Raw genomic sequence first — 16090 nt, 5'->3', positions numbered from 1 at the left:
AGGTTTTTTTTTTATTCCCTTAAATTATATGTTGTTTAGAAACATACCACTTTCATAAGAATGTGTGATAGCAGTATTTCATCAGTAATTTGGAATAAAATGGGTGGGAAGTAAACTTCCTGAATTACTGAATAGTTCAAATTGCAAACTGCTAAAAGTACATTTTTATTACTTGTAAATGCTGCACAAAGTCTAAATTAGTAATTGTAGTTAATACTGATCTTTACTCAAGAATTTTAAATGACCTCCAAATTAAGCTTATAACTACACATATTCATCTACACACAGAGATAAATGAGATTAATTAATTAATTAGTGGAGTTTCACTCTTTTTGCCCAGGCTGGAGTGCAATAGTGCGATCTCAGCTCACTGCAACCTCCACCTCCCGGGTTCAAGTGATTCTCTTGCCTCAGCCTCCCGACTAGCTAGGATTACAGGCACACACCACCACGCCCAGCTAATTTTGTATTTTTAGTAGAGATGGGGTTTCACCATGTTGGCGAGGCTGGTCTTGAACCCCTGACCTCAGGTGATCCACCCGCCTTGGCCTCTCAAAGTGCTGGGATTACAGGTATGAGCCACCATGCCTGGCGAGATTTTTTTTTTAAAGAGACTTGGCTAACTTATAAAAACTTCAGGTTATACCTTGTGGTTTCTAAACTGTCCACATTATGTATGACATTTTCTTTTTTTCTCTCTCTCTCTTTTTTAAAATTTGAGGCCGAGCGTGATGACTCACACCTGTAATCCCAGTGCTTTGGGAGGCTGAGTCAGGTGGATCACATGAGGTCAGGAGTTTGAGACCAGCCTGGCCAACATGGTGAAACCCCATCTCTACTAAAATTACAAAAAATTAGCCAGGCGTAGTGTCTGGCGACTGTATTCCCAACTACTCGGGAGGCTGAAGCAGAAGAATTGCTTGAATCCGGGAGGCGGAGGTTGCAGTGAGCCAAGATTGTGCCACTGTACTCCAGCCTGGGTGACAGAGTGAGACTCTGTCTCAAAATAAAATAAAATTTGAGACATGATCTTGCTGTGTTGCCCAGGTTGGAGTCAAGGGATCTTCCCACCTTAACCTCCTGAGTAGCTGAGGTTATAGCTGCATGCCACTATACTTGGCAAATTTTTCAAATATTTTTAAAATACCTTATTGCTAAAAAATTCTAGCAATTATCTGAGCTTTCAGCGAGTCACAATCTTTTTGTTGGTGGAAGGTCTTGCCTTGATATTGATGGGTGCTACTGATCTGGATGGTGGTCACTGAAGATGGGAGTTGTGGCAGTTTGTTTAATAAGACAGTGATGAAGTTTGCCACGTGGGTTGAATCTTTCTTCCCCTACCCCACTCCACCCCCCGCTTTTTGTTTTTTTTTTTAATTAGAGGTGGGTCTCACTCCATTGCATTGAGCTCCTGGGCTCAAGTAGTCTTCCTGTCTCAGCCTCCCAAAGTGCTGGGATTACAGGCATGAGCACCTGCACCCAACCTGGATCTTTCTTTCATGAGGATTTCTCTCTTTTTTTTTTTTTTTTTTTTTATAGACAGAGTCTCACTCTGTCACCCAGGCTGGAGTGCATGGCATGATCTTGGCTCACTGCAGCCTCTACCTCCCGGGTTCAAGCAATTCTGCCTTAGCCTCCCGAGTAGCTGGGATTACAGGTGCCTGCCACCACACCCGGCTAATTTTTTGTATTTTTGGTAGAAACAGGATTTCACCATGTTGTCCAGGTTGGTCTCGAACTCCTGACCTCAGGGGATCCACCTGCCTCAGCCTCCCAGAGTGCCAAAGTGCTGGGATTACAGGCATGAGCCACTGCGCCCGGCCTTCACGAGGATTTCTCTACAGCATGTGATGCTGTTTGATAGCATATTACTTACAGAAGGACTTCTTTCAAAATTAGAGTTGATTGCTAGGTGTAGTAGTTCAAACCTTTAATCTCAGCACTTTGGAATGCTGAAGCCAGGAGTTCGAGACCAGCCTGGGCAACATAGGGATACCCCCATCTCTACCAAAAAAAAAAAAAATTTAAAAATTAGCCAGGCGTGGTGACACACACCGTAGTCCTAGATACTTGAGTGGCTGAGACAGGAGGATTGCTTGACCCTAGGAGTTCAAGGCTACAGTGAGCCATGATCATGCCACTCTATTCCAGCCTGGGTGACAGAGTGAGATCCTACCTCTAAAACAAAAATTATAATCTTACCTAGCTCTTCTGGATAACTTGCAGCTTTGACATCAGTACTTGCAGCTTTACCTTGCACTTTTATGTTATGAAGATGGCTTCTTTCCTTCAACCTCATGAACCAACCAACCTCTGCCAGCTTTTCTGAATTTGTTTTAGAGGCAGGGTCTCACTCTGTCGCCCAGGCTGGTGTACAGTGGCTTGATCTCTGCTCACTGTAACCTCTGCTTCCCAAGCACATGCAATCCTCCAGCCTCAGCCTCAGCCTCCCGAGTAGCTGGGACTACAGGCATGTGACACCACACTGAGCTAATTTTTGTATTTTTTGTAGAGATGGTGTTTCACCCTGTTGCCAGGCTGGTCTTGAACTCTTGAGCTCAAGCCATCTACCCACCTCAGCCTCCTAAAGTACTGGGATTATAGGGTGAGCCACTGTGCCCAGCTAAAAAAATTAATTAAAATTTTTTAAAAATTGGAGTTGATCCTCTCAAACCCTGCCACTGCTTTATCATCAAGGTTTATGTAGTTTTCTAAACCATTTATTGTCATTTCAAGAGTGTTCCTAGTATCTTCACCAGGAGTGGACTCCAACTCAAGAAACCACTGTCTTTGCTTACCCACAAGGAGCAACTCCTTATCTGTTCAAGTTTTATCATGAGATTGCAGCAATTCAGGCTGCATTTTGAATTCTAGTTCTCTTGCAGTTTCCAACACATCTGTAGTTACTTCCTCTGTGAAAGTCTTGAACCTCTCAAAGTCATCTATGAAGGCTGGAATCAATTTTGTCCAAACTCCTGTTAATGCTGATATTTTGACCTCCTCCCATGAATCTCAAACAGTCTTAAGGGCATCTAGAATGATGAATCTTTTCCAGAAAGTTTTCACTTGCTTTGTGCAGATCCATCAGAGGAATTGGTATCTATGGCAGCTATAGCCTTTTGAAATGTATTTCTTAAATAATAAGGCTTGAAAATCAAAATGACTCCCTGATCTATAGGCTGCAGAATGGATGTTATATTAGCAGCCATGAAAACATCAATCATGTACATCCTCATCAGAGCTCTTTGATGACCAGATGCACTGTTGGAAAGCAGTAATATACTGAAAGCAGTCTTGTGAGCAGTAGGTCTCAACAGTGGGCTTTTAAGACATTCAGTAAACCATGCTGTAAACAGATGTGCTGTCATCAGGCTGTGTTGTTTCATTTATAGGGCACAGGCAGAATAGATTGAGCCTAATCGTTAAGGGGTCTAGAATTTTCAGAATGGTAAATGAATATTGGCTTCCAGTTAAGTCACCAGCTGCCTTAGCCGCTTAAAAGAGAGGCATCCCGTCCTTTGAAGCTTTGAAGCCTTGAAGCCAGGCATTGACTTCTCTCTAGCTGTGAAAGTCCTAAACATGTCTCTTTCCAGTGTAAGGCTGTGTTGTCTACATTGAAAACCTGTTGTTTAGTGTAGCCACCTTCATCAGTGGTCTTAGCTAGCTCTTCTGGATAACTTGTTGCAGCTTCGACATCAGCACTTGCGGCTTCACCTTGCACTTTTATGTTATGGAGATGGCTTCTTTCCTTCAACATCGTGAATCAATTTCTGCTAGCTTCCAGCTTTTCTTCTGCAGCTTCCTCATCCCTCTCAACCTTCACAGAATTGAAGAGAGTTATGGCCTTGTGCTGGATTAGGCTTTGATTTAAAGGAATGTTGTGGTTGGTTTCATCTTCTGTCCACACCAGGCAAACTTTCTCCATGTCAGCACTAAGGCTGTTTTACTTTCTTATCATTTGTGTGTACACTGGAGTAGCACTTTTAATTTCCTTCAAGAATATGTCCTTTGCTATCACAGCTTGGCTAGCTGTTTGGTATAAAAGGTCTAGCTTTCAGGCTCTCTCAGCTCTCAACATGCCTTCCTCACTAAACTTAATCATTTCTAGCATTTCATTTAAAGTGAAAAACATGAGGCGGGTGGATCACTTGAGGTCAGGAGTTCGAGACCAGGCTGGCCAACATGGTGAAACCCCCTCTCTACTAAAAATATAAAAATTAGCCAGGCTTTGTGGTACGCACCTGTATTTCCAGCTACTCTGGAAGCTGAAAGGAGAATTGCTTGAATCTGGGAGGTGGAGGTTGCAGTGAGCCAAGATTGTGCCACTGCACTCCAGCCTGGGTGACAGAGCAAAATTCCATCTCATAAAAAAAATAAAGTGAGAAACATGCAGCTCTTCTTTTCACTTGGTCATTTAGAGGCCATTGTAGGGTTATTAATTGGTCTAATTTCAATATCCTTGTTTTTCATGGAATAGGGAGACCTGAGGAGGAGGAGAGAGATGGCGGAGTGACTAGTGGGTAAATCAGGCATAACACACACAACATTAAGTTCACTGTCTTATATGGGTGCAGTTTGTGGTACCCCAAAACAATTACAGTAGTAACATCAAAGATTACTGATCACATCACCATAACAGATATAATAATAATGAAAAATTTTGAAATACTGCAAGAATTACCAAAATATGACACAAATGTGAAGTGAGCACAAGCTGGTGGAAAATGGCACCAGTAGACTTGCTGACGGCAGGGTTGCCACAAATTTCCAATTTGTAAAAAACACAATATCTGCAAAATTTAATAAAGCAAAAGTGCAAGAAGACGAGGTATGTCCGTGTATCCAAAATATATTTGTCCATATAAGTTTGTATTATGGAGCATATCATGGGCCTGAGTTTCCGCAGACATATTGGGAAATGCATGTGATAAATATATGGTAGAGAATGTATTTCCTCATCATCACCTTTTTCTCATCCCATACTTCTTTTTTTTTTTTTTTTTTTTTACAATTATTTTTTTTTTTAATTAATTTTTTTGCATACAAAAACAATAAGCATTTTCTAAAACTACATACAAACAAAAAGATGCGTATCAAACATATTAGGAAGGTTGCACATGGGAAGTCGGGGAATAGAAATGGGGGTGGGAGTTAAAATAAATGAGAGGGGGACTTTATATGGATCAGTGATAATAACTCAATCCTCTATTTGACAAAGAAGAGGGAGAAGGAAGAGGAAGAAAAAGAAAGTGGGATAAAGGATCAGAAAGGGAGGAAAATAGAAAAAATTAGAGTATGACTCCAGGGTAGACCTGTTTTGTTGTCATTGAGTTGGTTGGTTGGTTTGTCTGTTGTATTCTTCATGTTTCGCCAAGTTGGCCAGACTGGTCTCGAACTCCTAGCGCGAAGTGATCAACCCGCCTCGCTCCCCAGAGTGCCGGGACCACAGGCGTGAGCCACCACGTCCAGCCACCACATTGCTTCTGGCCTCCGTGGTAGACCTCCCAGACGGAGCGGCCAGGCAGAGGAGCTCCTCACTTCTACCCAGACACGGGGCGGCCGGGCAGAGGGGCTCCTCACTTCCCAGACGGGGTGGCCAGGCAGAGACGCTCCTCACTTCTTCCCAGACGATAGGTGGCCGGGCAGAGGCGCTCCCCACTTCCCAGACGATGGGTGGTCGGGCAGAGGCGCTCCCCACTTCCCAGACGATGGGTGGCCGGGCAGAGGCGCTCCTCACCTCCCAGACGATGGGCGGCCGGGCAGAGTCACTCCTCACTTCTTCCCGGACGGGGCGCCCGGGCAGAGGCGCTCCTCACTTCTTCCCGGACGGGGCGGCCGGGCAGAGGCGCTCCTCACTTCTTCCCGGACGGGGCGGCCGGGCAGAGGCGCTCCTCACTTCCTCCCGGACGGGGCGGCCGGGCAGAGGCGCTCCTCACTTCTTCCCGGACGGGGCGGCCGGGCAGAGGCGCTCCTCACTTCCCAGACGGTGGGTGGCCGGGCAGAGGCGCTCCTCACTTCCCAGACGATGGGTGGCTGTGCAGAGGCGCTCCTCACTTCTTCCCGGACGGGGCGCCCAGGCAGAGGCGCTCCTCATTTCTTCCCGGACGGGGCGGCCGGGCAGAGGCGCCCCTCACTTCCCAGACGGGGCGGCCAGGCAGAGGCGCTCCTCACTTCTTCCCGGACGGGGCGGCCGGGCAGAGGCGCTCCTCACTTCCTCCCGGACGGGGCGGCCGGGCGGAGGCGCTCCTCACTTCTTCCCGGACGGGGCGGCCGGGCAGAGGTGCTCCTCACTTCCTCCCGGACGGGGCGGCCGGGCAGAGGCGCTCCTCACCTCCCAAACGATGGGAGGCCGGGCATAGGCGCTCCTCACTTCCCAGACGATGGGTGGCCGGGCAGAGGCGCTCCTCACTTCCCAGACGGGGCGGCCGGGCAGAGGCGCTCCTCACTTCCCAGACAGGGTGGCCGGGCAGAGGCGCTCCTCACTTCCCAGACGGTGGGTGGCCGGGCAGAGGCGCTCCTCACTTCCCAGACGGGGCGGCCGGGCAGAGACGCTCCTCACTTCCCAGACGGTGGGTGGCCGGGCAGAGGCGCTCCTCACTTCCCAGACGGTGGGTGGCCGGGCAGAGGCGCTCCTCACTTCCCAGACGGTGGGTGGCCGGGCAGAGGCGCTCCTCACTTCTTCCCGGACGGGGCGGCCAGGCAGAGGCGCTCCTCACTTCTTCCCGGACGGGGCGCCCGGGCAGAGGCGCTCCTCATTTCTTCCCAGACGGGGCGGCCGGGCAGAGGCGCTCCTCACTTCTTCCCGGACGGGGCGGCCGGGCAGAGGCGCTCCTCACTTCTTCCCGGACGGGGCGGCCGGGCAGAGGCGCTCCTCACTTCTTCCCGGGCGGGGCGGCCGGGCAGAGGCGCTCCTCACTTCCTCCCGGACGGGGCGGCCGGGCAGAAGCGCTCCTCACCTCCCAGACGATGGGAGGCCGGGCAGAGGCGCTCCTCACTTCCCAGACGATGGGTGGCCGGGCAGAGGCGCTCCTCACTTCCCAGACGGGGCGGCCGGGCAGAGGCGCTCCTCACCTCCCAGACGGGGCGGCCGGGCAGAGGCGCTCCTCACCTCCCAGACGGTGGGTGGCCGGGCAGAGGCGCTCCTCACCTCCCAGACGGTGGGTGGCCGGGCAGAGGCGCTCCTCACCTCCCAGACGGTGGGTGGCCGGGCAGAGGCGCTCCTCACCTCCCAGACGGTGGGTGGCCGGGCAGAGGCGCTCCTCACCTCCCAGACGGTGGGTGGCCGGGCAGAGGCGCTCCTCACCTCCCAGACGGTGGGTGGCCGGGCAGAGGCGCTCCTCACCTCCCAGACGGTGGGTGGCCGGGCAGAGGCGCTCCTCACCTCCCAGACGGTGGGTGGCCGGGCAGAGGCGCTCCTCACCTCCCAGACGGTGGGTGGCCGGGCAGAGGCGCTCCTCACCTCCCAGACGGTGGGTGGCCGGGCAGAGGCGCTCCTCACCTCCCAGACGGTGGGTGGCCGGGCAGAGGCGCTCCTCACCTCCCAGACGGGGCGGCCGGGCAGAGGCGCTCCTCACTTCCCAGACGGTGGGTGGCCGGGCAGAGGCGCTCCTCACTTCCCAGACGGTGGGTGGCCGGGCAGAGGCGCTCCTCACTTACCAGACGGGGCGGCCGGGCAGAGGTGCTCCCCACCTCCCAGACGGGGCGGCCGGGCAGAGGCGCTCCCCACCTTCCAGATGGGGCGGCGGCCGGGCAGGGGCTGCAATCCCAGCACCCCGGCAGGCCAAGGCAGGCGGTCGGGGGGTAGAGGCTGCCGCGAGGCCAGACCACGCCACCGCCCTCCAGCCCGGGCAACACCGAGCACTGGGTGAGCGAGACTCCGCCTGCAGTCCCAGCACCTCGGGAGGCTGAGGCGGGCAGAGCACTCGGCGTCAGGAGCTGGCGACCAGCGTGGCCAAGATGGCGAACGCGTGCCTGCAGCCAAAGGAGAAAAGGCAGGCAGCGGTGGCGCGCGCCGGCAGTCCGAGGCAGTCCGCGGCGCGGGCAGCAGCAAGCCGAGTAGATTGCAGCCTGGGCCAGAGAGGGGAAAGAAAGAAAGGGAAGGGAAGGAAGGGAAGGGAAGGGAAAAGGGAAGGGAAAAGGGAAGGGAAAAGGGAAGGGAAGGGAAGGCAAGGCAAGGCTCATCCCATACTTCTAAGTATATCAGACTTTGTACCATGCATGTGAACAAGCATGACTTATGGGAGGTACTGATGAGCCATTTTATTTATTCTGTGGAGTTGGTTCTCCCTCCAGCTTCCTGGAGAGTAAGTTCTGATCACTTTCAGGAAATACCAGCAATCTTTTCAAGAACTAATAAACTTAGAGTGAAAGCTTTCCCTCCTTTCCCACCTCAGGCTTACTACAGGCCTGCAGTTGAAGAGTCAGGTGTGGTTTGCCTCCTTTTTCTTTCTTTCTCTGTTCCCCAACTTTCTTCTTTCACTCCTCTTCATTTGCTGGCTGTGGTTTCTGGCCCTTTCAGAAAGAAAAGGTCTTTGATAGCAGTGTTAGTAGCAGCAGCAACTAATGTTTCTGTAGCATTGATTATGTTGCTACTTACTATTCTAAACACTTAACATGTATTAGATCATTTAATCCTCAGAACTCTATGAGGTGTGTTGTGTTATATTTATTATACCGCCGAATATATTAAGATACAGAGGGTTTGTTTAATGACTTGCCTAAGGTCACACAGGTAAAAATAGCAGAACCAGCATGCAGAGCGAGCATTCTGGCTCCAGAGCCTGTGCTTTCAACCACTCCACTGTGTTGCCTTTATATACTGTTGGGAGATAGTAGGCATACTTCTTGGCCTTGGTTGTTGTTTAAATCAGACTTACGTGCCCTTCAGAGTTTTTTCAGTTGTAACATATTTTCCATAGACCTGAGGTAAAGGATCAGCATGCCTTGAAGCCCCTTTCCCTGCAGGGGAGTAAGCAGGGAAGTAGAACGGGGTTTGCAACTCACAACAGACTGATTACTCTCAGCAAAAATCCTTTTCATATCTACTCTTTGAACATGGAAGATGACTGAAGGTGGATGTAACTTGAGGTTGAAAATAGTTTTCCACTACCGCTTGTATAAGGTGCCCTTGTGCCTCACTTGAGAATGTAGTACATTATCTATTGTTTGGGGCCTATTCAAGATTGAAATGGTTTCATTTTAATACTCTGATGCACATGTCTTCCAAATATGCTGTTTAATTTCTTGCCTTCACACCTTTGTTCATGCAGATGGTCCCTGGATTATAACTAATTCACTTGCTCTGAAAACATGTTTCTTCCCTCAGCTACATGATCCCAAAGTAAGCACTCTTGAAGGCCATGCTTTAAAAGCAGAAGCTAGTCTCCTGGGATGCAATAAATGAACAAAACGCTTTATATATAGCCCTCCCATTTTCTTCCTCTTCATCTCATTTTTGTGAGACCTAAATCAGCAAATATGTTAAATGATGGTTTGTGTAGACCAGTCCCTGGCTGTCTAGGGTCTCATTGTGGTCAGTTGACTTCAGGAAGGGTATGTGGAGCACTCAGTTTACATTTGAACTTCTGTCACTAATTATGGTCAAGATAATTATTTCAGTAGCTTTACCTGGCTGCTTTGGAACAGAGATTTATGCCTTATCCTTATGTGAAGTCTGACATGGAACAGTCTCAAATTGATCATTTTGTCTTCTCAAGTTAGAATAGTCTGTGACTTATATTTTTTTAGACAGGGTCTTACTCTGTCACCAAGGCTGGAGTGCGGTGGTGCAATCTCAGCTCACTGCAACCTCCACCTCCCAGGCTCAAGTGATCCTTCCACATCAGTGTCCCAAATAGCTGGGACTACAGGCCCATGCCACCACACCCGGCTAATTTTTATGTGCTTTTTATAGAGACAGGGTTTTGCCATGTTGGCCAGGCTGCTCTTGGACTCCTGAGCTCAAGCAGTCCGCCTGCCTTGGCCTCCCAAAGTGCTAGGATTACAGATGTGAGCCACCACACCTGGCAACCTTTTTAAATTCATCTTGAAATCTTTTTCCTTTTTCTTTCCACTTCCTTTTTTTCTTTTTCCCATCTTTCTTTTCCTTTATACATTTACCTGCATAAAACATTAACAGGGATGATTATGTAATGGATTGTTTAGTGTTTACACTGGCATTGCCTGCTGCATGCTCACATTTAGAAACAGGAATGATAATATGCCTACTGACAGAGATATGATGACAATCAACTAATTATTAAATGTGAAACATTTCAAATAACTGTCTGGCACATAGAAGACACTCTACAATTGTCATTATTTACAAACTGTTGCAGCCCTGCAGCTCATTAAAACATTGGTTCACAGGCCAGGCATGGTGGCTCACGCCTGTAATCCCAGCACTTTGGGAGGCCGAGGCGGGCCTATCACCTAAGGTCAGGAGTTCAAGACCGGCCTGGCCAACATGGTGAAACCCTATCTCTACAAAAATACAAAACTTAGCCATGCATGATGGCGGGTGCCTGTAATCCCAGCTACTCGGGAGGCTGAGGCAGGAGAATTGCTTGGAGGCAGGAGAATTGCTTGAACCCAGGAGGCAGAGGTTGCAGTGAGCCGAGACCGCCCCGCTGCACTCCAGCCTGGGTGACAGAGCGAGACTCTATCTCAAAAACAAAACAAAACAAAAAACAAAACATTGGTTCACAGACTTCACTGATTGGACAGTTTGGAAGGCAGATAAGGAGAATATATTTCTATACAGTCCCTCTGTTGAAGTTTCTCACTACCATCTTTCAGCTTTTTAATTTAGCACAGTGGCCACATGAAAATGATCTAAATCACATTTTAAACCACTAAAATATCAATTAATGCTTTATTTTATGTATTTTTTAGGACATTTCTGATTCATTTGCATCCTTGAAGAGCATCTGTAGAAGAGGAAGTAAAAGATGGGTGTGAAAACATTTACTCATAGCTCCTCTTCCCACAGCCAGGAAATGCTTGGAAAGCTAAATATGCTGCGAAATGATGGACATTTTTGTGATATCACTATTCGTGTCCAGGACAAAATCTTCCGGGCACATAAGGTGGTACTAGCAGCTTGCAGTGATTTCTTTCGCACCAAACTTGTAGGCCAAGCCGAGGATGAGAACAAGAATGTGTTGGATCTGCATCATGTTACAGTGACTGGCTTTATACCTCTTTTAGAATATGCTTACACAGCCACTCTATCAATTAACACAGAAAATATTATTGATGTTCTAGCAGCAGCCAGCTATATGCAAATGTTCAGTGTTGCCAGCACCTGCTCAGAGTTCATGAAATCAAGCATTTTATGGAATACACCCAACAGCCAACCTGAAAAGGGTCTAGATGCTGGACAAGAAAATAATTCTAACTGCAATTTTACTTCTCGAGATGGGAGCATTTCTCCCGTGTCCTCAGAGTGCAGTGTGGTAGAAAGAACAATTCCTGTCTGCCGAGAATCCCGGAGAAAGCGCAAAAGCTACATTGTTATGTCTCCTGAAAGTCCTGTAAAGTGTAGCACACAAACAAGCTCACCCCAGGTATTGAATTCTTCAGCTTCCTACTCAGAAAATAGAAACCAACCAGTTGACTCTTCCTTAGCTTTTCCCTGGACTTTTCCTTTTGGAATTGATCGAAGGATTCAGCCTGAGAAAGTTAAGCAAGCAGAAAATACCCGGACTTTAGAATTACCTGGCCCATCTGAGACCAGTAGAAGAATGGCTGATTATGTGACTTGTGAGAGCACAAAAACTACCTTGCCTTTAGGTACCGAAGAAGATGTCCGGGTCAAAGTAGAAAGATTAAGTGACGAGGAGGTCCATGAGGAAGTGTCCCAGCCTGTCAGTGCATCTCAGAGTTCACTGAGTGATCAGCAGACAGTTCCAGGAAGTGAACAAGTCCAAGAGGACCTTCTGATCAGTCCACAGTCTTCCTCTATAGGTATAATGCCGTCTGTGTTTTTCTTGGTGCTATAAAGTCAATTCAAACATTTTTAAGTTCCTGTTAGATAAAACGTTTTGTGCTCGGTCATATAGGAAATATAAAGAAGAGTAAAACATGATAACTAGATTTGCTTGAGATGCTATTAGCACTATCATTTATTCTTTACAAGTTGCACATTGGGGAAGATAAAAATAATTGAATAATATCTGGTGGGACAAAGGCAGATGCACATACACAAAAAACAGTTAAATCGAGTTTGTGTTTTATTCTTCATTAAATTATGTATTGAAAACTTATCATGTGCCAAGCAAACATTGATGATACATAAAGAAAAACACATAGTCCTTGCAATGAAGAGGTTAATCATCTAATTGGGGAAGCAGATATGTAAGTAAATGATTACAGTGAACTATTAAAAGTGCTCATCTGGAGGTGTGAACAAAGTAGTATGGTTGCAACAAAGAAAGAGCAAGTTACCACTATATATTTGAGTGGGTCTTATGCAATAAGTAAGAGTTTACCCAAGTGTGGGAATGTCATTTCTGTGAAAACATAAAAACACAGAGCATATATGAAAACACAGAGGTATGGAAGAGCATTGTGTGTTTGGTAAACAGTGAATTCAGTGCAAAATGATGTAGATAAGTACAGATGCCTGGAAGTGTAGGGAATAGTGGGAGATAAGATATAAAGGAGTGGTTGAGCGCAGGCTGTGAAGAGCCTTGAATCCTAGTTTCAGTAGGGGTTGCATTTAAGTGCAGGTAACGGAATCCCTTCTGCAGTAACTTAACTGTAGCAGAGTTTTGTTTATTTTTTCTTTATTATTTATTTATTTGTCTTTTTTCTCTGGCAGCATTTTTTTCTTTTTTTTAAATTCAAATTCTGGGGTACATGTGCAGAACGTTCAGTTTTGTTATGTAGGTATACACATGCCATGGTGGTTTGCTGCACCCATCAACCCTTCATCTACATTAGGTATTTATCCTAATGCTATCTCTCCCCTAGCCCCCCACCCGCCAACAGGCCCCATTGTGTGATGTCCCCCTCCCTTTGTCCATGGGTTCTCATTGTTCAACTCCCACTTACGAGTAAGAACATGTGGTGTTTGGTTTTCTGTCCCTGCGATAGTTTGCAGAGAATGATGGTTTCCAGCTTCATTCATGTCCCTGCAAAGGACATGAACTCATCCTTTTTTATGGCTGCATAGTATTTCATGGTGTATATGTGCCACATTTTCTTTATCCAATCTATCATTGACGGGCATTTGGGTTGGTTCCAAGTCTTTGCTATTGTGAATAGTGCCACAGTAAACACATGTGCGCATGTGTCTTTATAGTAGAATGATTTATAATCCTTTGGGTATATACCCAGTAATGGGATGGCCGGGTCGAATGGAATTTCTATTTCTAGATTCTTGAGGAATCGCCACGCTGTCTTCCACAATGGTTGAACTAGTTTATAGTCCCACCAACAGTGTAAAAGCATTTCCTATTTCTCCACATCCTCAGCAGCATCTGTTGTTTCCAGACTTTTTAATGATCGCCATTCTAACTGGTGTGAGATGGTATCTCATTAAATTTCTATACGAAATTTAAAGGAGTTTTTCCCAATTCTGTGAAGAAAGTCAATGGTAAATTGATGGGGATAGCACTGAATCTATAAATTACTTTGGGCAATGTGGCCATTTTCACGATACTGATTCTTCCTATCCATGAGCATGGAATGTTTTTCCGTTTATTTGTGTCCTCTCTTATTTTCTTGAGCAGTGGTTTGTAGTTCTTGAAGAGGTCTTTCACATCCCTTGTAAGTTATATTCTTAGGTATTTTATTCTCTTTGTAGCAATTGTGAATAGGAGTTCACTCATGTTTTGGCTCTCTGTTATTGGTGCATAGGAACGCTTGTGATTTTTTATCACAAAGTGTTCAGGAATGAAAGTCCAGGGCTGGTACAGTGAATCTGCAATATAATCAGTGTCCTAGGCAACTTGTATATTTATAATCTGCCATCTTTAGTTTGTTGGTTTCATCCATAAGATGCTCATTTCATCTTCAGCTTTGTATTCTAGAAAGGGGCAATGCTTTATATCAGGAAAGCACCTATGTTCTCAGAAATCCCTAAAAAACTTCTGCTAGTCTGTGTCACATAGTCTTTCCTAGCTGCGAAGGAATCTGGGAAGATAATGTATATTAGTTGGGTACCTAAATGCCTTGAACAAAATTAGAGCAAAGTGGATATTGAGTATGCAACTAGCAATGTCTGCCACAAGTAGGCCAAGTAAGCTTGGATTTTATCTTAGTGGTAGGTAGTGAGGAGTCTACATTAAAGGGATTAAAAACAAAAACATATGCAGATATTTTAGGAAAACTGTTATTGACATGCAGTGAGTTTGGTTGTACAGAGACAGTCTCAAAGACCAATTGCAGTGCACTTATCTTGGTGTGAATGAAGACTTAAAACCATGTGAAAGAAAATAGATATTACAAGACATTGTAAAGAAAGACTCAGTACCTGATGATACTGAATATGTATATTGAAAGAACAGGAGAGGTTAAAGTACTCTGATGACTAGGAAATAATGGTAACACTTTATTATATTCCATTGATTCTAAGTCACAATTTTTCATATTTTGTTATTTCTGAATCCAGATATGTCTTACAGCTGGCAGTCTTCTACCGTTGCTTTTTTTCTTCCTTAGTGCTATAGAGAATAATGGCAATCATATGAATTGACAGCATTTTAGCATCTATTAAATGCAGTTAGTGCCGTATGAAAATCAGTGGAAGGTGGTGGGAATCCAGTTTTGAGAGTAAATTATCAAGGTCAATTCTGTGTAAATTGTGCTTGGATGATGATCAAGCAGTGTCATTTCAAAAGCAGTAGAAAAGATAAGAGAGATTCCCAACTTGGGACTTTTCTACTAGTAGTGGCAAATTCAATCTCAATAGGAAAAAACAGAAGAGCCAAAACCAAGGGGATACCTTGGGGAATACCTATATTCAGGCTTGGGAAGGGATAGAGGAAAAGCCACTAGTGAATAATAAAGATTTGTCCAAAAGATTGGAGAACCAGGAAGACCATATTAACTTTGTTAGTTTCTTGTGCTTTTACCCTCTGTGTGAGTTTCCCTGGGCTGCTGCAACAAAGTCCACAAACTGAATGGTTTAAAACAAATTTATTCTCTCATAGTCAGAGGCCAGAAGTCTGAACTACAGGTGTTAGCTCCCTTTGAAGGATCTTTCTCTGTTTGAAGATTGTAGGGAAGAATCCTTCCTTGTCTCTTCCAGCCTGTGGCAGCTGCCCACAATCCTTGGTGTTCTTTGGCTTGTAGCTCCAGTATGTGATATTGTACTTTAGTATATGCGTTCTTCACCTGACCTTCCCTGTCTCTCTGTTACGCCACTGGCTTCAAATGTTTCTCTCCGTAAAAGAACACCAGTCATTGGATTCAGGTCCCACCCTAATCCAGCATGACCTCCTCTTAACTTGATTGCATCTGCAAAGACCCTATTTCCAAATAAGGTCATGTTCATTGGTAGCAAGGATTAAGATGTACTTTTTTTTTTTTTTTCACCCTTTAAATTCTGGGATGCGTGTGCTGAACACGCAAGTTGTGTTTTTGGGTATTTTATTTTCTTTGTAGCAATTGTGAATGGAAGTGCACTCATGATTTGGCTCTCTGCTTCTCTATTATTGGTGTATAGGAATCCTTGTGATTTTTGCACATTGATTTTGTATCCTGAGACTTCGCTGAAGTTGTTTATCAGCTAATGGAGTTTTGGGGCTGAGACAGTGGGGTTTTCTAAATATACAATTATGTCATCTGCAAACAGAGACAATTTGACCTTCTCTCTTCTTATTTGAATACCCTTGACTTCCTCTCTTCTTGTTTGAATGCTCTTTTTCTTGCCTGATTGCTCTGGCCAGAACTTCCAGTACTGTGTTGAATAGGGGTGGTGAGAGAGGGCATCCTTGTCTTGTGCCGGTTTTCAAAGGGAATGCTTTCTGCTTTTACTCATTTGGTATGATACTGGCTATGGGTTTGTCATAAATAGCTCTTAATACTTTGAGATATGTCCCATCAGTACTTAGTTTATTGAAGGGGTGTTGAATTTTTTTAT

At 46.0% G+C, this 16090-nt stretch overlaps 1 protein-coding gene across 13 annotated transcripts in view; it reads left to right on the top strand.

Annotated features, from left to right (window-relative positions):
* The window catches only part of ZBTB44 (zinc finger and BTB domain containing 44), a 95983-nt gene that overhangs the window by 49244 nt on the left and 30649 nt on the right, over positions 1-16090 (top strand). For 10 of the 13 annotated variants that reach the window (XR_010119903.1, XM_055273782.1, XM_055273778.1 and 7 more), the window contains exon 2: positions 10894-11967. The exons of the other annotated variants lie outside the window; for them this stretch is intronic. Coding sequence is in view for 9 of the 10 variants with exons in the window: in XM_055273782.1 (XP_055129757.1) it covers positions 10950-11967 (1018 nt within the window). In the remaining variant the exon portion in view is untranslated. The remainder of the gene's footprint in view (positions 1-10893; positions 11968-16090) is intronic. 13 annotated transcript variants of the gene reach the window in all.

Source organism: Symphalangus syndactylus, chromosome 3, assembly GCF_028878055.3.
Source record: "Symphalangus syndactylus isolate Jambi chromosome 3, NHGRI_mSymSyn1-v2.1_pri, whole genome shotgun sequence".
In the NCBI taxonomy this organism is placed as follows: Eukaryota; Metazoa; Chordata; class Mammalia; order Primates; family Hylobatidae; genus Symphalangus; species Symphalangus syndactylus.
Note: the sequence above shows the minus strand (reverse complement) of the source record. Positions and strands in the feature narration are given on the sequence as shown.